The sequence below is a fragment of the Heterodontus francisci genome, chromosome 4, assembly GCF_036365525.1.
Source record: "Heterodontus francisci isolate sHetFra1 chromosome 4, sHetFra1.hap1, whole genome shotgun sequence".
Taxonomy (NCBI): Eukaryota; Metazoa; Chordata; class Chondrichthyes; order Heterodontiformes; family Heterodontidae; genus Heterodontus; species Heterodontus francisci.
In genome coordinates, this window is record NC_090374.1 from 139,472,402 (window position 1) to 139,493,154 (window position 20,753).

Sequence of the window (20,753 nt, forward strand, 5' to 3'; positions counted from 1 at the left end):
CACAGAAACATGGTTGAGGGAAGGGCAGGACTGGCAGCTTAATATTCCAGGGTATAGAATCTTCAGGCGTGACAGGGGTGGGGTGTAAAAGAGGAGGTTGCATTGCACTACTGATCAAGGAGTCACTGCAATAAGGAGGATTGATATCTGAGAAGGTTCCTCAAATGAGGCCGTATGGGTAGAACTTAAAAACAAAAAGGGGACAATCACTTTGCTGGGAGTGTACTACAGGCCTCCAAACAGTCAGGGAGAGATAGAGGAGCAGATATGTAGACAAATCTCAGAGAGGTGTAAAAATAATATGGTAATAGTAGGGGATTTCAACTTCCCAATATTAACTGGGATAGTCTTAGTGCAAAAGGCTTAAAGGGGGCAGAATTCTTAAAACGCATCCAGGAGAGCTTTTTGAGCTAGCGCGTAGAAAGTCCTACAAGAGCAGGGGCGGTACTGGACCTAATCTTAGGGAATGAAGCCAGACAACTGGTAGAAGTATCAGTGGGAGAGCATTTTGGGGATAGTGACCATAACGCTAAGATTTAAGGTCATTATGGAAAAGGACAAAGATGGACCAGAAATAAAGGTACTGACTTGGGAGAAGGCCGATTTTCAATATGATAAAACAGGATCTGGCCAAAGTGGATTGGGAGCAGCTACTTGTAGGGAAGTCTACATCAGACCAGTGGGAGTCATTCAAAATGGAAATAGAGAGAGTTCAGGGCCAACATGTTCCCGTAAAGGTGAAGGGTAGGTCCAATAAGTCCAGGGAACCTTGGATGTCAAGGGATATAGAGGATTGGATCAGGAAATAAAAGGTGGCTTATGGCAGATTCAGAGGGCTGAAAACAGCAGAGGCCCTAGAGAAGTATAGAAAGTGTAGGGGGTTACTTAAAAAAGTAATTAGGAAGGGGGCAGGAAAAAACACTGGCGGGCAAGATAAAGGAAAATCCCAAGGTGTTTTATCAGTATATTAAGGGCAAGAGGATAACCAGGGAAAGAGTAAGGCCCAAAGAGGCAATGTGTGTGTGGAGTCGGAGGATGTAGGTGAGATTTTAAATGATTACTTTTTGTCTGTGTTCTCTTTGGAGAAGGATGATGTAGGTGTAGAGATCAGGGAGGGGGATTGTGATATACTTGAACAAATTAGCATTGAAAGGGAGGAGGTATTAGTGGTTTTAGTGGGCTTAAAAATGGATAAATCCCCAGGCCCATATGAGCTGCTATGTGAGGCAAAGGAGGAGATAGCAGGGGCTCCGACACAAATTTTCAAATATCTCTGGCCACAGGAGAGGTGCCAGAGGACTGGAGGACAGCGAATGTGGTACCATCATTCAACAAGGGTAGTAGGGATAAACCAGGTAATTACTGGCCAGTGAGTCTAACATCAGTGGTAGGGAAACTATTGGAAAACATTCTGAGGGACAGGTTTACTCTCCACTTGAAGAGGCAGGGATTAATCAAGGATAGTCAGCATAGCTTTGTCAGGGGGAGATCATGTCTAACAAATTTGATTGAATTTTTCGAGGAGGTGACTAGGTGTGCAGATGAGGGTAAAGCAGTTGATGTAGTCTACATGGACTTCAGTAAGGCTTTTGATAAGGTCCCACACGGAAGATTGGTCAAGAAGGTAAGAGCCCATGGGATCCAGGGCAGTTTGGCAAATTGTTCTACAATTGGCTTAGTGGTAGGAGGCAGAGGGTGATGATTGAGGTTTGTTTTTGCGATTGGAAGCCTGTGACCAGTGGTGTACCACAGGGTTCGGTGCTGGGATCAGTGCTGTTTGTGGTGTACATTAATGATTTAGATGTTAATATAGGAGGTATGATCAGTAAGTTCACAGATGACTTGAAAATTGGTGGTGTAAGTAGTGAGGAGGAAAGCCTGAGATTATGGGATGATATTGATGGGATGGTAGGATGAGCAGAGCAGTGGCAAATGGAATTTAATCCTGAGAAATGTGAGGTGATGCATTTTGAGAGGACGAACAAGGCAAGGGAATATACAATAGATGGTAGGACCATAGGAAATACAGAGAGTCAGAGGGACCTTGTTGTACTTGTCCATCGTTCACTGAAGGCAGCAGCACAGGTAGATAAGGTGGTTAGGAAGGCATATGGGATACTTGCCTTTATTAGCCGAGGCATAGAATATAAGAGCTGGTGGGGTGGGGGTATGATGGAGCTGTATAAAATGCTAGTTAGGCCACAGCTGGAGTACTGTGTACAGTTCTGGTCGCAACACTATAGGAAGGATGTGATCGCACTGGAGAGGGTGCAGAGGAGATTCACCAGGATGCTGCCTGGGCTGGAGCATTTCAGCTATGAAGAGAGACTGGATAGGTTAGGGTTGTTTTCCTTAGAGCAAAGAAGGCTGAGGGGGCACCTGATTGAGGTATACAAAATTATGAGGGTCATAGATAGGGTAGATAAGAAGAAACTTTTTTTCCTTAGCAGAGGTGTCAATAACCAGGGGGCATAGATTTAAGGTAAGGGGCAGGAGGTTTAGAGGGGATTTGAGGAAAAACATTTTCACCCAGAGGGTGGTTGGAATCTGGAACACACTGCCTGAAGGAGGTGGTAGAGGCAGGAACCCTCACAACATTTAAGTATTTGAAACGCCAAAGCATACAAGGCTACAGGTCAGTGCTGGAAAATGGGATTAGAATAGATAGGCTTGATGGCTGGCGTAGACGTGGTGGGCCGAAAGGCCTGTTTTTGTGCTGCATATCTTTATGACTGCATGAGAAGCTTGCTTTGTTTTGCCAGATTTATTTTGCTTTATATGAGCCAAAATTTAAAGTTTTGTATGTTACTGATGAAGTTTAAGTGGATTTATTACAAGATCAATACAACTGGTGTGCAATCCCTGAGTGCAGATTTATTGAGTATTCTAGGTCCAGCGCGACATTCTATTTGTCTCAAAATGAATTTAACAGCATCTCAAGCTGGCCATTTTAAGCCAACAGAGTGATATATTTACACATTTTTTGGGGGTATTTCTATGTCTGTAGTAGAATATCCTCTTTAGCAAAAGATAGGGAAGAAAGGAGAAGGGGTAGCAGTATTGATTAAGAACAACATTACAGTGCTGGAGAGAGAAGATTGCAAGAGGGGTCAAGGATAGAATCCAGTTGGAGCTAAGCAACATTAGAGGTACTATCACATTGCTGGCTGTATTCTATCATCCACCAACTACTGGGAAAGATATAGAGGAACAAATTTGCAAAGAAGTGCAAGCATTATAGAGCAATGATAATGGGGGACTTTATTAATTTCCCAGTCTATATTAGGATAATTAGTAGAAAGGGAGAAGTGTTTCGAGAATATGATGGAAAGTATTTTCTACTACAATATGTTTCCATTCCATTGAAGGGGGCATTGTTGGATTTGGTTCCGGGGGAGGGGGAGGGGGAGGGGGAGGGGGAGGGGGAGGGAGCAGCTCGCGGTCCTTCTCGAAAACAGTCAGAGGAAGAGGGAGTTGAGTGAAAGGGTCACTTCCGGCGCTGGTTTGCCGGCTGCGAGCGGGCGATGGCGGGGAAGAAATCGGCCAAAGACAAGAAGCGGAAGCGCTGCCACGGGGAGGAGAGTCACGGTGAGAGGAAATGGCTTAACTCGGACTCGAGCACCAACGAGGTGAGCGGCCGGCGCAAATGCAGCGGCGAAGAGGGAGCCCGCGCGTCAACCCCCCCCATCCCCGCGCGTCAACCCCCCCCATCCCCGCGCGTCCACCCCCCCCATCCCCGCGCGTCCACCCCCCCATCCCCGCGCGTCCACCCCCCCCATCCCCGCGCGTCCACCCCCCCCATCCCCGCGCGTCCACCCCCCCCATCCCCGCGCGTCCACCCCCCCATCCCCGCGCGTCCACCCCCCCCATCCCCGCGCGTCCACCCCCCCATCCCCGCGCGTCCACCCCCCCCATCCCCGCGCGTCCACCCCCCCATCCCCGCGCGTCCACCCCCCCCATCCCCGCGCGTCCACCCCCCCCCCAATCCCCGCGCGTCCACCCCCCCAATCCCCGCGCATTCCCTCGCCCCCAGTGTGCCCCTTCCCTGCCAGCTCGCCCCCAGTGTGCCCCTTCCCCGCCTGCTCGTCCGCTCCCAGCACACGCCCTCCCCTGCCCCCTCTTAGTGGGGTTACAGTTGTCACCTTCCAATCTGTAGGAACCATTCCAGAGTCTATGGAGCTTTGAAAGATGACTATTTCATCTACTGTCTCTACAGCCACCTTTTTTACACTTTGGAATGTAGATCATCTGGTCCAGAGGATGTATCTACTTTAAGTCCCTTTAATTTCTCCAGTACTTTTCTTTCACTAATATTAACATCTTGCAGTTCCTCGTTTACTCTCGTCCTTTGATTCTCCATTATTTCTGGGAGGTTTTTAGCATTTTCCTCCCTGAAGACAGACACAAAGGGCTGAATTTTACACGGCCCCAGTGGGTCAGATGGTGGCGTTGGGGCAGTGTAAATTGAGCGGGAGGCTCTGGGAGGCCTTCTCGACCAGCTCCCTCCTCCGGCCAACTTTACGGTGGTCGGGCGGGGGGGCTGCGCTGTGGGCGGGCACTTAAGGGTCCTCACCCGCCTCCACGGGTATTTTACCCCTGGCAAGCGGGCGTGCTGGGGACATGAAAGGCCTCCCGGCGATAGCTGCAGGCCTTTCTGCGCGCTGGGGGATGCCATGGCAGTTGGCTACAGGGTGCCCGGTTGAGGGCTGCCCCCGCCTCCCAACCCACCCCCGCCTCCCAACCCTCCCCCGGGACCCTGATGCCTCTCTTCCCCCAACCAAACGATCACCCTAGCCTCACCAGGACACGAAAGATCCCCCTGACGAGGTATGCCCAACTTACCTTCACTCCTGGCTCCATGTTGCCGGCTGGGCTGCAGTCCAAGCAATGGCCACCGCTCCCAGTGGCACCGCTGGGACCTAAGAGCTGCTGGCCCGCTGGTTGGACGGCAGCTAACTAAGCAGGACTTCCTCCCTCAAACGAGTGGAAGTCTTGCCTCGAGACAATAAAAGCCTGGGAACCTGTAAAATGCCGGATGGATCCCGGGCTAGGTGGAAGCGGGTTCGCCACCGACTTTTAGGTCGGTGGCGAATTCCCATCCACCTAAGGTAGTAGAATCCAGCCTGAGGTATTTGTTTAGTTTCTCTGCCATTTCCTTATTTCCCATTATAAATGCTCCTGACTCATGATCACACACCAAGAAAAAAACTTCATTTTTGCACACTTTGAAACCATGTATTTGCATTGTTGCATTTGCTAAGTTTTTTGGGGGCTTTTTTTCCCTTGTCAAATTTAAATATTTATGTCTGATCAGAGCGTGGTTTCTTAGTTTCAGTGACAGTTGAGGTCTGCTACCTTGTTGGACATTTGATCCTCTGTTTCTGTCCACGCATTGGTTTTAGAGTGTGAAAAAGTTGTTAGGTGTCCTTTTTGAGAATCAAAACCTTAGATAGACCCATTACTGAACAAAAAGTAGTTTAGTGAGTTGTAGGGATGGATCTCTATGATGTTACCTTGCTAGTCAGTGAATGTTAGACCTTATTTAGCTAATGTGTACAGGATTTACTGCTTCCATACTAAAAAGTGGAATATTTTGCATACTTTTACTCATTATTCTTTGGCAGTTTGAGTTAATGAGCACGTTGATGCAGCTCTCTGTCAAACACGTCTCCATATGAATATAGTCCCATCTGCTTTTACTGTACAACCTGGTTATTGCTATTTGTGTATATAATTTTTCCTCATCCATTCAGTCTTGGGTATATCCTCCTTGTTCAATGAATGTTGTTTGACTTTATATAGGTTTTGACTTTTCGTTCCCTTGTTTTCTTTCCAACATGATACAACTTGGAGCTTTTCGTTATTTTATGTTTGTTCAGATCTGGTTCAGTATGTTTCCCAGTGAAGCACTTAAAACAAGGAATTGGGAATGACCACCTTGTTAAAATGGATCACCAGTACTGTCTCCCAGGGTTGCATGCAAACCTCCTTGTTGCAGTGTGGCTGACAGGGCAGTGCAATTGGGAGGTTTCCCTACAGCATCAGGATATGCGACAGGTTCAGATGTTTTGGTATTCAGCCTTAAGGTTCAAAAATTTATAGAGCTGTATAATTTTCTTGTGGAGCCTAAATTGCATTCGAAGAATGAGTAATTGAAAACTTTTTGACATTTATCCTTCAAGATTGTGCATTATCTTCCTATTCACATTTTTGCAAATGTGGCAATGGATTCATTTCTTTTAAATTTGTAATAATTTTTGCTCTGTGTATTATGTGTTGCAATTGCAGTTCTGTAACTGTTTTGTGTCCTTGAAGGCAGGAAGAATTGCTTCAGAAAAAGAGACGACCAATGAGACCAGTGACTTGGAAGAAGGGGGCCTTGACCTCACTGTTGCCTTGAAGCCAATCAGTTCATATATCTCTGACAGAAAAGAAATGTTAGAACAATGCTTCAAAGTCATAGGGGAGAGAAAGCTTCAGAAAATGCTCCCAGATATTTTAAAGGTACTGCAGCAAAAAAAATCAAAGAAAATATGCTAGTGTACTGCATGTAACTTGGATATTTAATTTTTTTGTGTTCTGGTGAAATAAAACTCACTGCTTTCCCCAGGATATGTAAATGGGGAATGGGTTTTCTTATCCAAGCACCTGTTTTTTAAACTTTTACTCGACATGCATTGCGATCCCTTTCGACTCATGTTAATTCCTACCTCATAATTCAAAAATAACATTTTAACAAAGCTTAATCTTTGTAATACGGCCACAGATAATCCAGCTCAAATAAATATTCGTGTTCAGATAGATCTGGAAGAGATTGAATGGAAGTGGACTAAGAGAAGACAGGAAATTAAGGCACTAAACTAATCCAGAATCAGTTTTTATTAATGCTATTTGATAGCCTATGAAGTTGCTCAAAACCTGAAAAAAATTGGAATTGAGTAGATCTCAGAAGCTAATACCTCTGACTGGGCTTGCCCATAAAGTGACCTTGTGGCCTGTCCAGTAGCCAACTGCTTCAAATTGGTTAAATCTTTCCTTTCATGTTAAATGTATTCTGTTACATCTTGCTGTTTTCTCACTCTGGGAATGCCCAAATTCTTAAAACAGCAGCTTATTTTCACATGTTATGATCCAAAACAGTTTTTTCAGTAAGTGCGGTTGTATTTGCATTTGCCCAGGTAATGCAGTGGGATTATTTCTCGCAAAACAGTAATTGTATTTTGTCTCCAGCAGAACTGCTCTGTAGAAGAAATTAAGGCACTATGTTTGGAACAACTGACAATTTTATCTGATAAGAAACTTCTTCAAATTATTGAGGGTAAGAAGTAGTTGGTAACCTTTTTTTTTACTCATGGAAAAGGAACAGCTATTTGGCAGAGAATAATTTCCTGTGAAGATCAAATAATTTGTATACATTCAGTTTTGTCTGTAAACCTTCTTGAAGAAAGTCTGAATATTGTTTAAAGTATTTTTCCTCCTCCCTTTCCATTCTATTAATAATGAACTTTCATTGCCTTAACAACTGTACGTATAAAAGGCTGAGTTCAGAAGAGGGGGAACTAAAATGTTGACCATATGCTAAGTGTGTATAAGGGTTTATTCTTTTGCACAATAACTGAGCCATATTATGATCTAAAACTACTTAAATTAGTTAATACCTCCACTAAAATAGTGAAGAAAGGAACATGATCCCTGGTAATTTACAGGCTTAGTATAATTTGACTTAAATATAGATCACAGCATTGCAGCCAGCCCAGTTCTGATTCGGTTGCTGGAGATTTTTGTGTACAAGTCTAATCATGCTAGATGCTACCATGTTCTTATAAATATAGCTGTAACTGCTGATTATGAAAGATATGTTTGCCTGTGTCAAGGAGTCCAATTACTAACGAGACGTTTGTACAAGATGAAGCAAAGTGAGAAGGGATGACTTTCTCGAAAGGCATGCTGAAAGGAAGAAAAATGCCAAAGCTAAGTGATACAAAGGAGTAGGAGAGAGATGTATTTCCCTCGATCTTGGTAGTGTGGAGGAACAGAAGGATCTTAGGGTCCACGTCCATAGATCCCTCAAAGTTGCCACCCAAGTTGATAGGGTTGTTAAGAAGGCGTATGGTGTGTTGGCTTTCATTAACAGGGGGATTGAGTTTAAGAGCCGCGAGGTTATGCTGCAGCTCTATAAAGCCCTGGTTAGACCACACTTGGAATATTGTGTTCAGTTCTGGTCGCCTCATTATAGGAAGGATGTGGAAGCTTTAGAGAGGGTGCAGAGGAGATTTACCAGGATGCTGCCTGGACTGGAGGGCATGTCTTGTGAAGAAAGGTTGAGGGAGCTAGGGCTTTTCTCATTGGAGCGAAGAAGGAGGAGAGGAGCCTTGATAGAGGTGTACAAGATGATGAGAGGCATAGATAGAGTGGATAGTCAGAGACTTTTTCCCAGGGCGGAAAGAGCTATCACCAGGGAGCATAATTTTAAGGTGATTGGAGGAAGGTTTAGGGGAGATGTCAGAGGTAGGTTCTTTACAAAGAGAGTGGTGGGTGCGTGGAATGCGCTGCCAGTGGTGGTAGTAGAAGCAGATACATTAGGGACATTTAAGCGAATCTTGGATAGGTACATAGATGATAGTAGAATGAAGGGTAGGTAGTTAGTTTGATCTCAGAGTAGGTTAAAGGGTCGGCCCAACATCGTGGGCCGAAGGGCCTGTACTGTGCTGTTCTATGTTCTAATTTATTGATTTAGTTTCTCAGCATCTTGCTGGACACTGAAATTAGTGAGATACCTGGCTTTTTTTTTGCTTGCACAAGTAGTCAATGTTTTCCCACACACTAGTTGAGTGATGCAGTGTATTACAGATAGATGTCCATCTGTCAGTTGTAATGAAAGGCCACAGATCTGAAACGTTATCTCTGCTCCTCTCCAGAGATGCTGCCCTGACCTGCTGAATATTTCCAGCACTTGGTGATTTTTTACCATCTGTCAGAAGTAAATTTGATCGATCTTTCTCTATCTCTCTCTCTTTTACCCCCTCGGTGTTGTTCCCGCCCACCCCCCCTTTTCATGCACCCCCCTCTCCGCCTGCCCTTCTCCGCACCCCCCTCCGCCGCTCCCCCTCCCCGCTCTGCCCCCCCCTTCTCTGATCCGCCCCTCTCCACCCACCTCTCTCTCGCGACCCTCTCTGTCTCTCTCGACACCCCTCTCTCTCTCTCGACACCCCTCTCTCTCTCTCGACACCCCTCTCTCTCTCTCGACACCCCTCTCTCTCTCTCGACACCCCTCTCTCTCTCTCGACACCCCTCTCTCTCTCTCGACACCCCCCTCTCTCTCTCTCGACACCCCTCTCTCTCTCTCGACGCCCCTCTCTCTCTCTCTCTCGACGCCCCTCTCTCTCTCTCTCGACGCCTCTCTCTCTCTCTCTCTCGACGCCCCTCTCTCTCTCTCGACGCCCCTCTCTCTCTCTCGACGCCCCTCTCTCTCTCTCGACGCCCCTCTCTCTCTCTCGACGCCCCTCTCTCTCTCTCTCTCGACGCCCCTCTCTCTCTCTCTCTCTCGACGCCCCTCTCTCTCTCTCTCTCTCGACGCCCCTCTCTCTCGACGCCCCTCTCTCTCTCTCTCGACGCCCCTCTCTCTCTCTCTCGACGCCCCTCTCTCTCTCTCTCGACGCCTCTCTCTCTCTCTCGACGCCCCTCTCTCTCTCTCTCGACGCCCCTCTCTCTCTCTCTCCGCCCCTCTCTCTCTCTCTCTCTCTCTCTCTCTCTCGACACCCCTCTCTCTCTCTCTCTCTCTCGACACCCCTCTCTCTCTCTCTCTCTCTCGACACCCCTCTCTCTCTCTCTCTCTCTCGACACCCCTCTCTCTCTCGACACCCCTCTCTCTCTCTCTCTCTCTCGACACCCCTCTCTCTCTCGACACCCCTCTCTCTCTCTCTCGACACCCCTCTCTCTCTCTCTCTCTCTCGACACCCCTCTCTCTCTCTCTCTCTCTCGACACCCCTCTCTCTCTCTCTCTCTCTCGACACCCCTCTCTCTCTCTCTCTCTCTCTCTCTCGACACCCCTCTCTCTCTCTCTCTCTCTCGACACCCCTCTCTCTCTCTCTCTCTCTCGACACCCCTCTCTCTCTCGACTCCCCTCCCTCTCTCTCTCGACACCCCTCTCTCTCTCTCTGATCAAGGAGAAATTTCTCATCTCTGAAATGCACCCGCGGGCCTGATAGAAGCCTTTGGCGGGTCCTGGACAACCCTGTTCTAGACTCACCAGCCAGGGGAACATCCTATCTATATCCACCCTGTTAGAATTTTGTAAGTTTCAAAGCGACCTTTGAAACTCTGGAGAATATCGGCCCAGTTTCCTCAATCTCTCCTCATAAGACTTGGGATTCATGGCTCTGCTCTGGCAATTTGTACGGTAAGGGTAACACCGTGTGAGATGGGAAGTCTCAATGTGGGAATAAATTGTCAGAACAAACTGTGCCATCCACTTCCATGTAAGATCAGCTGTTTTTGTTTTGTTCACACGTTGCGACGTGTTGTAAAGCAAGCTGTTGCATTGTAATGCTAATTTTGCTTGTTACATTTAACCGGCAAATGCAGTATTTGATACCTTGTGTGTGGACAGTGTAATTTTTTTGTCCGTTACAACAAGATGCTATGCAATCTCCCTGTCCTGTCCCCAGTAGAGAAAGAACATGAAAACCAGAAAGGGAATATACAGTGTAGATTCACCTGGGTGATATCAGGGAAGAGAAACTATTTTGAGGAAAGGCTTGAAATTCTGGGATTATTCTGCTGAATATGTGAAATCTTCACATGTTATATTGATTTTTGATGTTGATAATCACACATTTAAGGGAACCATCATGACGATGCACTGGAAGCTGTTGTCATGATGGAAATGTAATACTTTTGATCCAAACATTAAAAGAATTAATACATAATGCGGGTCAAACTGATATTAATTCTGTGATCTGATATATTCTGTGTTTTTGGTAACGGCTTATCAAATCTGATAATGGCTAAATTCTACATTTGCAAATACAACTTTTAAATATTCCAACGCAACTCCAGGCTCCCCATTAATATCACAATATTCCAATCAATATTTTTATTCTAGGTGATGACCTTGGTTCATCTGATACTGAAGAAGAGATAGGAGAGCATGACAGACACAAGAAGAAACTGGAAACAGAAAGTCAGTAAGTGCAGTTTTTAATTTTTCAGGAATGTATGTTGGGCGTCTGAAGGTGCTTGCAGTGTACAAAGAAACTATCTTGATTTTTTTTTTCTGTTAAGCATAATTAATGCCATGTCTGTATATACACCAAATGAATTCAAACTAATTTATTTTAATGAAATTACGATCAAAAAGATTTCATGTCCTTTTCAACTGCGTCTCAGCGAGGGTTATATGAGTCTTGTCCGTATTATCCTCATTTTGTATGTTGCAAGCCTGTTAGTGGGAGCTGCAGAGGTCTGTGACACTGCTCCTTTTAACCTTTTTATAATGGTGGAGCTGTGAGACTATTGATCATTGAAGAATTTGATGTAAGTGTCTCATGAATAATTGGACATTTTGTAGAATGTTCTTTTATGATGGAAGTGATGGAGAATAGTGCGTAAAAAGTTATTCATGTCAATTCACTGATTTTGTATTGATTATATATGCGAAGATTCCAACAGCACACCCTATGGAGGAGCAGGGTATCACTAACAGCACGTTCTCGATTTCCTTGTTTGTCTGCAGATGCCACAAGTTGATGTCAATTTTACATTGTAATGATGGCGAGTGCCAACAGTTTTGCCGTCATTACAATCGCAAACTCCTAGCCATTACTTCTTTTGACAACTAAAGATGTCTTTGTTGGTCCAGTGGGTATAAACTTTGGCCTTGTTCACTCATTGCTTTGACTTGTGCTTGGATGCAACCAAAATGATGTAAAAAATCTAAACCATGTTAATCCTCTTGATTCATTTATCCAGCAATAACTATCGGCCAAAACCCTCCCCGCCACTAAGCTACCTGCAAAGAGAGAATCTGACTCTTAGAATAGGTCTCATATCTATGCTGTCAGACTCATGGATGGAGAATACTATTGTGGAAAGTTATCCCTTTCATTTGAAGGGAAATTCTTCTCCAGTTTGAGGTTATTTTATCAGATTAGTACTTCCTTATCAGTGTACTCTCAACTGCGGATCGCCTAACATATCATTTAAAACTTTCCAAATTAAAGAAAGATCCAAACAAATCGTACCATCTATTAACCCCTGAATGAGGCTAACCAAACCAGGTGTCTTTAAATCAACAAATTAACTCTTCAATGAGAAGAATTAAATTCTTAAACACTATGAAGATATAAACAACATTTAAAATAGAAAAAATGGAGTCCTTGCAAATTTACAGTCCAGTGTTGCTCGAAGTCCTCACAGGATGTTGCTTTCCTTCTCCAGCGAATTTCACCAATTAACGACTTGCAAACACTTTCAACAGAATCAATCTGACTTTAGAGTTTGAGGGATAAAAGATTGTCCCAGTCTAACTTCCCTTTCTTCAATTTAAATTACCAGAGATCTCTGTTTTGGCTTGATGTTTTAGAATTTTGAGAGATAATAATTAAACAGACTAAAATCCTCTTCCTTCAGTTTAAATGGTTGAGAGCTCCTTTTCAGGTGTGCTCGTCACAGCTGTGTCTTCTGTCTGTTAGAACAAACTGTCATCCTAATAGCAAGTTTAAAACTGAATTGTAACAAATGTATCGCATCAGGCTCACTCCCAGTGGCTATATCTATGGTAACGAGAATGCACCCTTTGAATCGCAGTCTCCAAATGGCTGTTTCTAAGGCAACGAAAATGCACCTTTCTATAACTCCTGAGCCTTGTTAGTTCTTAAAGCAATACTGATCCCTTGCAAGCCTTAAAGGCAAACCGCATATTCCCGAAAAAAACCACAGGACCGTGACACCTCTCCCCCAGTGGAATAAAACGTCATTCCTGAAACACGTTTCATTACAATGGATAAAAAAAATACAAATTGAAAGAACGCTAAAAAAACTTTTTCACGCATTTACAGATATACACATTTCTAAAAACAAATGTTTAGACTATAGCAACAAGTTTCACCAGAACATTTCAGCTTTAAATTTTCAAAAGGTTGTTCCAATTAACCCATTTATAAATTTCCAAGCATAGTCTTCCAATTGTTTTGTGTTTTCCTTCCATGTGTCCCTATTGTCCATCACCTCAGCCAGGTGAGCTGCACAGCTAGGAGCACTGACTACTACTGGGCTCGCTATTCTCTGAGAAATATCTCAAGTACCCCTTAACTTATGTGGCATCACTTGACACTGGAAAACATTGTCTGGTGTAACAGAAGCTGATTTTTTCTTACCCTGGGGTGTCAAAGGAATTTGACAGTATCCTTCCAACACATCTGTTTCTTTAAGACACATTGTGTTTGCCACTCTGTCCATACAGTCCTTTAAATGAGAATTTGGGTAGGAATCTGCCGCCTTTACCACACTGACATTTCTAGAGTCTATACAAGTTTGAGCTGTCCCACCAGGTTTAGTCATCAAGACCATCTGCGAATTCCAGCTGTCCTGACTAGGTTCAACTAAGCTGCCCTTCAGCATGCATTGTACCTCTGCTTCCACTTGGGCCTGTCTGTCTGGACCTAAGCAACAAGGATGTCGTTTTAAAGGAGTGGCTCCCCCTATACCCACATCATGTATGGCTAAGGTTGTACATCCTGGCTTATCCCTACAAAGTTTTTGAAACATTGTGAAAACCCTGGTTAGGACTTCATGCTGGTTTTCCTCTAAGTGTAAAAGCCTATTGTTTAATTTTCCGAACCATTCTGCATTCGCTGATTGGATAGTTGGAGGTTCAATATGAGAAGTTCCTCAGCCTACTTCAGCCTCATCCTCACTATCCTTTTCCTTCTCCATAGTCCCGATTACCGGACCTGCCAGTACTGGCTTATCCTCCTCCCTGCGGTAATATGGTTTGAGCAAATTAATGTGACACAACCAGTTCTTCATCCGGCGATCAGGGGTCTCAATCAAGTAATCTACCTTACCCACTCTTTTGATCGCTCTAAATGGGCCACTGAACCGTGCTTACGCTGGTTCTCCCTGTGACGGTAACAACACTAATACCTCATCCCCTGGTTTTTTGGTAGGTTGTGGTTTTCTCACTGTTTGACAGGTGTGGCATGCCCTACAAAATTGTCTCACATCCTTTGTAAGACCTGGCTAGTAGTAATGTTTGCTTATCTGTGATTTTGTCTTCCGAATTCCCCTATATCCTGCAAAAGGAATGTTGTGTGCTAACCTTAATAATCCTTGTCGATATTTAGGTGGTACCACTATCTGTTCAACAACTGTCTAGTCTTTGTCGGCAGGTGTGTGAGGTGGTCTCCATTTCCTCCTCAAAACCCCGTTTGCCATATAATAGCCTTCCGGAACTCCTTTCACCTCAGCTTCTGACAGAGCTGTCTGTGCTACTTGGTAGATCTCAGCTTACTGTGCTGCAATGATAGACGATCTGTTAAATATCTCATTTGGATTATCTAAATCCCCAAATAAGGTTTCAGATGCCTGATTATCTATTTGTGGTGCCCCTTTTATCTCCGACAATGGATCCTGTTTAGCCATTGCTCGGGTAACTACACACGCAGGAAATATTCTCGGAACTTGCTCTTGTAATTGCTCCATTTCCTTAATTTCACATGGCTGCTCTGTAACCATAGGAGAAACTGATATTTTTGATCCTGCCAAATCATTTCCTAGGAGTAGATCAATTCCCTTTACTGATAAACTGTGGACAACACCTACAGTTACTACCCCAGTTATCAAGTCACTCTCTAGGCGTACTTTATACAAAAGGTACAGGTATACATACTTCGCCAATTCTATTTACTAAAACTTAAGCGTTCAAGGTACTCTCTGGTGGAAACCTCATATCTTACCCCAGCAAGAATGTTTGGGTCGCTCCTCTATCCCTGAGTATAATGATAGGTTTTCCTGCTTCACTTACAGGATACAGAGTTACTCTCCCCTTTGACAAAAATTCATTATAACTCTCAGGTATTTTATTCTTAACCTCTACACTCCTCTTAGCTTTAGTATCTGGTTTCACATTCACAGCTGTTGTTAAAGCTATAGCCTGGTCTGCTATACTCTCAGTCAGAGTCTTTTCCTCTGCACTAACTTTGCATACCCCAACAAGTCCTATGGGTTTACCTCGCAATTTCCAGCACTCTGAACGAAGAAGACCTGTTTTGTTGCAATGATAACACTTTGGCTTGCGAACGTCACTTCTACCCTCAGCACCTTCCTTTCTGACTCGAGGAGGTGATCCTGGGGCAGTCCCAGCTGTTCCTTCTTGTCCCCGGCTACTTGCCTTCCTTTCACTCTCCCACTTCCTATCTTTCTCGGGTTTATGGGGGTGACGGACAAAATAGGCTGGCTTATTCACAAGCTCAAAATCATTAGCAATCAGATTACCTGTGAGTGACTGTTAGTGCGCCTATCCGATTGACATGTTAATTTTATCCCGAATTATCATGTCTAAATGCGTTCCCACCACCCATGTTAAGCTGACTGGCCTGTAATTACTGGGTTTATCCTTGCACCCTATTTTGAACAAGAGTGTAACATTTGCACTTCACCTGTCTTCTGACACTACACCCGTATCTAAAGAGGATTGGAAGATTATTGCCAGTACCTCCACAATTTCATGCCGTACTTCCCTCAGCATCTTTGAATGCATCCCATCTGATCCTGGTGACTAAGTATAGCCAGCCTTTCTAATACCTCCTCTACCAGTTTTTAACCTATCCATTATCTCAACCACCTCCTTTTTCACTATGACTTTGGCAACATCTTCTTCCTTGGCAAAGACAGATACAAAGTACGCATTTAATACCTCTGCCTCTATGCGTAGATCCCCTTTTTGGTCCCTGATCAGTAATGTCATAGAATTGTAGAATGGTTACAGCACAGAAGGAGGCCATTTGGCAACTCTGCAAGAGCAATTCAGCTAGTCCCACTCCCCTGCTCTTTTCCCATAGCCCTGCATTTTTCTTCCCTTCAGGCGCTTATCCAATTCCGTTTTGAAAGCCATGCTTGAATCTACTTCCACTATATTTTCAGGCTGTACATTCCAGATTGTAACCGCACGCTGCATGAAAAAGTTTTTTTCCATGTTGACTTTGATTCTTTTGCCAATCACTTTAACTGTGTCCTCTGGTTCTCGACCCTTCTGCTACAGAGAACAATTTCTCTCTATCCACCCTTTCTGGACACCTCATGATTTTGAACGCCTCCATCAAATCTCCTCTCAACCTTCTCTAAGGAGAACAGCCCCCAGATCTCCAGTCTATCCATGTAATTGAAGTCCCTAATCCCCAGAACCATTCTCGTAAATCTTTTCTGCACCCTATCTAAAGCCTTCACATCCTTCCTAAAGCGCAGTGCCCAGAATTGGACACAATACTCTAGTTGAGACCAAACCAGTATTTTATAAAGGTTCACCATAACTTCCTTGCTTTTGTACGCTATGCCTCTATTTATAAAACTCAGGATTCCTTATGCTTTTTTCATCACTTTCTCAACCTGCCCTGTCACCTTCAAAAATTTGTGCACATGTGCCCCCCTGTCCCCACATCTGTCTGTTTCTGCACCCCCTTTAAAATTGCACCCTTTTAAAAGTGGTGTCCCAGTTGCAAAACAGATAAACCAGAGGTGGTGGCACAGTGGTTTACAGTGAAGGCAGCCCTGGGAGTCCTCAATATTTGACTCTGGACCCTGTGAAGTTTCACGGCATCAGGTCAAACATGGGCAAGGCAATTTCAAAGAACAGTACAGCACAGGAACAGGCCATTTGGCCCTCCAAGCCTGCGCCGATCTTGATGCCTGCCTGAACTAAAACCTTCTGCACTTCCGAGGACCGTATCCCTCTATTCCCATCCTATTCATGTATTTGTCACAATGCCCCTTAAACGTTGCTATCGTACCTGCTTCCACCACCTCCCCCGGCAGCAAGTTCCGGGTACTTACCACCCTCTGTGTAAAGAACTTGCCTCGCACATTCCCTCTAAACTTTGCCCCTCTCACCTTAAACCTATGTCCCCTAGTAACTGACTCTTCCACCCTGGGAAAAAGCTTCTGACTATCCACTCTGTCCATGCCACTCATAACTTTGTAAACCTCTATCATGTCATCCCTCCACCTCCGTCGTTCCAGTGAAAACAATCCGAGTTTATCCAACCTCTCCTCATAGCTAATGCTCTCCAGACCAGGCAACATCCCGGTAAACCTCTTCTGTACCCTCTCTAAAGCCTCCACGTCCTTCTGGTAGTGTGGTGACCAGAATTACACGCAATATTCTAAGTGTGGCCTAACTAAAGTTCTGTACAGCTGCAGCACGACTTGCCTATTTTTATACTCTGTGCCCCGACCGATGAAGGCAAGCATGCCGTATGCCTTCTTGACTACCTTATCCACCTGCGTTGCCATTTTCAATGACCTGTGGACCTGTACGCCCAGATCTCTCTGCCTGTCAATACTCCGAAGGGTTCTGCCATTTACTGTATACTTCCCACCTGCATTAGACCTTCCAAAATGAATTACCACACATTTGTCCGGATTAAAGTCCATCCGCCATTTCTCCGCCCAAGTCTCCAACCGATCTATATCCTGCTGTATCCTCTGACAATCCTCATCTCTATCCGCAACTCCACCAACCTTTGTGTCGTCCGCAAACTTACTAATCAGACCAGCTACATTTTCCTCCAAATCGTTTATATATACTACAAACAGTAAAGGTCCCAGCACTGATCCCTGCAGAACACCACTAGTCACATCCCTCCATTCAGAAGAGCACCCTTCCACTGCTACCCTCTGTCTTCGATGACTGAGCCAGTTCTGTATCCATCTTGCCAGCTCACCTCTGATTCCGTGTGACTTCACCTTTTGCACCAGTCTGCCATGAGGGACCTTGTCAAAGGCTTTACTGAAGTCCATATAGATAACATCCACTGCCCTTCCTTCATCAATCATCTTCGTCACTTCCTCAAAAAACTCAATCAAATTAGTGAGACATGACCTCCCCTTCACAAAACCATGCTGCCTCTCGCTAATAAGTTCGTTTGTTTCCAAATGGGAGTAAATCCTGTCCCGAAGAATCCTCTCTAATAGTTTCCCTACCACTGACGTAAGGCTCACCGGCCTATAATTTCCTGGATTATCCTTGTTACCCTTCTTAAAGAAAGGAACAACATTGGCTATTCTCCAGTCCTCTGGGACCTCACCTGTAGCCAATGAGGATGCAAAGATTTCTGTCAAGGCCCCAACAATTTCTTCCCTTGCCTCCCTCAGTATTCTGGGGTAGATCCCATCAGGCCCTGGGGACTTATCTACCTTAATGCTTTGCAAGACACCCAACACCACCTCCTTTTTGATAATGAGATGACTGAGACTATCTGCACTCCCTTCCCTAGGCTCATCATCCACCTAGTCCTTCTCTTTGGTGAATACTGATGCAAAGTACTCATTTAGTACCTCGCCCATTTCCTGTGGCTCCACACATAGATTCCCTTCCCTGTCCTTGAGTGGGCCAACTCTTTCCCTGGTTACCCTCTTGTTCTTTATATACGTATAAAAAGCCTTGGGATTTTCCTTAATCCTGTTTGCCAATGACTTTTCATGACCCTTTTAGCCCTCCTGACTCCTTGCTTAAGTTCCTTCCTACTGTCTTTATATTCCTCAAGGGATTCGTCTGTTCCTAGCCTTCCAGCCCTTACGAATGCTTCCTTTTTCTTTTTGACTAGGCTCACAATATCCCGTGTTATCCAAGGTTCCCGAAACTTGCCAGACTTATCCTTCTTCCTCACAGGAACATGCTGGTCCTAGATTCTAATCAACTGATGTTTGAAAGACTCCCACATGTCAGATGTTGATCTACCCTCAAACAGCCGCCCCCAATCTAAATTCTTCAGTTCCTGCCTAATATTGTTATAATTAGCCTTCCCCCAATTTAGAACCTTCACCCGAGGACTACTCTTATCCTTATCCACAAGTACCTTAAAACTTATGGAATTATGGTCACTGTTCCCGAAATGCACCCCTACTGAAACTTAGACCACCTGGCCGGGCTCATTCCCCAATACCAGGTCCAGTACGGCCCCATCCCTGGTTGGACTATCTACGTATTGTTTCAAGAAGCCCTCCTGGATGCTCCTTACAAATTCTGCCCCATCCAAGCCCCTAGCACTAAGTGAGTCCCGGTCAATATTGGGGAAGTTAAAATCACCCACCGCTACAACCCTGTTACCTTCACATCTTTCCAAAATCTGTCTACATATCTGCTTCTCTCCCTCCCGCTGGCTGTTGGGAGGCCTGTAGTAAACCCCTAACATCGTGACTGCACCCTTCCTATTCCTGAGCTCCACCCATATTGCCTCGCTGCATGACCACTCCGAGGTGTCCTCCCGCAGTACAGCTGTGATATTCTCCTTAACCAGTAATGCAACTCCCCCACCCCTTTTACATCCCCCTCTATCCTGCCTGAAGCTTCTGAATCCTGGAACATTTAGCTGCCAATCCTGTCCTTCCCTCAACCAAGTCTCTGTAATAGCAACAACATCATAGTACTAAATGGATTCAACTCCGATCAGATCGAGCAACTCAAAACTGGGCATCCATGAGGTGCTGTGAGCCATCAGCTGCAGCAGAATTATATCCCACCACAATCTGTAATCTTGTGGCCTGGCATATCCTTCACTCTACCATTACCATCAAGCCTGGGGGACCAACCCTGGTTCAATGAGGAGTGTGGGAGAGCATCCCAAAAGTAGCACCAAGGGTACCTACAAATGAGGTGCCAACCTGGTGAAGTTACAACATAGTACTAAATGCAAACTAAACAGCGGAAGCGACATGCCACAGACAGAGCTAAACAATCCCACAATGGATCAGATCAAAGCTCTGCAGTCCTGCCACTTCCAGTCATAAATGGTGGTGTACAATTAAACAACTAACAGGAGTTTCCATGAATAACCCCATCCAAAGTGATGACGGGATCCAGCAGCTGAGTGCAAGAGACAATGCTGAGGCGTTCGCAGCCATCTTCAGCCAGAGGTGCCAATTGGATAGTCTATCTTGGCCTCCTCCCGAGATCCCCACCCTCATAGAAGCCAGTCTTCAGCCAATTTGATTCACCCCAGCTGATATCAAGAGATGGCTGAGTGCACCAGATACAGCAAAGGCTATAGAGCTAGACAACATCCTGACTATAGAGCTGAAGACCTGTGCTTTGGAACTAGCCATGCCTCTGGCCAAGCTGTTCCAGTACAGCTACAACACTGGCATATATCTACCAGTGGGGAAAATTGCCCAGGCATCTCCTGTCCAGAACACTAACTAGGAGCAGGAGTATACCATATGGCCCATCGAACCTGCTCCACCATTCAAAACAATCATGGCTGATCTTAGGATTCAACTGCACTTTCCCGCTCACTTGCCATACCCCTTGATTTCCCAAGAGACCCAAACACTATCTATCCCAGCCTTAAATGTATTCAATGAGAAAACAGGATAAATCCAATCTGTCCAATTATTGCTCCATCAGCCTACTCTCCGCAATCATTGACAAAGTGATGGAAGGTATCACTAACAGTGCTATCAAGCAGTGCTTACTCAGCAATAACCTGCTCAGTGATGCTGTGTTTGGGTTTCGCCAGGACCACTCCAGCTCCAGACCT

General features: G+C 45.1%; 1 protein-coding gene across 3 annotated transcripts in view; it reads left to right on the forward strand.

The window, feature by feature from the left end:
• The first annotated feature begins 3,451 nt into the window (after nt 1-3,451).
• The window catches only part of LOC137369272 (caspase activity and apoptosis inhibitor 1), a 47,499-nt gene continuing 30,197 nt past the window's right edge, over nt 3,452-20,753 (forward strand). Inside the window, exons 1-4 of one of the 3 annotated variants that reach the window (XM_068030249.1) lie at nt 3,452-3,629; nt 6,316-6,504; nt 7,231-7,318; nt 11,105-11,186. In XM_068030249.1, coding sequence (XP_067886350.1) covers nt 3,525-3,629; nt 6,316-6,504; nt 7,231-7,318; nt 11,105-11,186 — 464 coding nt within the window. In that variant the 5' untranslated portion in view covers nt 3,452-3,524. The remainder of the gene's footprint in view (nt 3,630-6,315; nt 6,505-7,230; nt 7,319-11,104; nt 11,187-20,753) is intronic. The other 2 variants (XM_068030250.1, XM_068030251.1) reach the window with 2 other exon arrangements.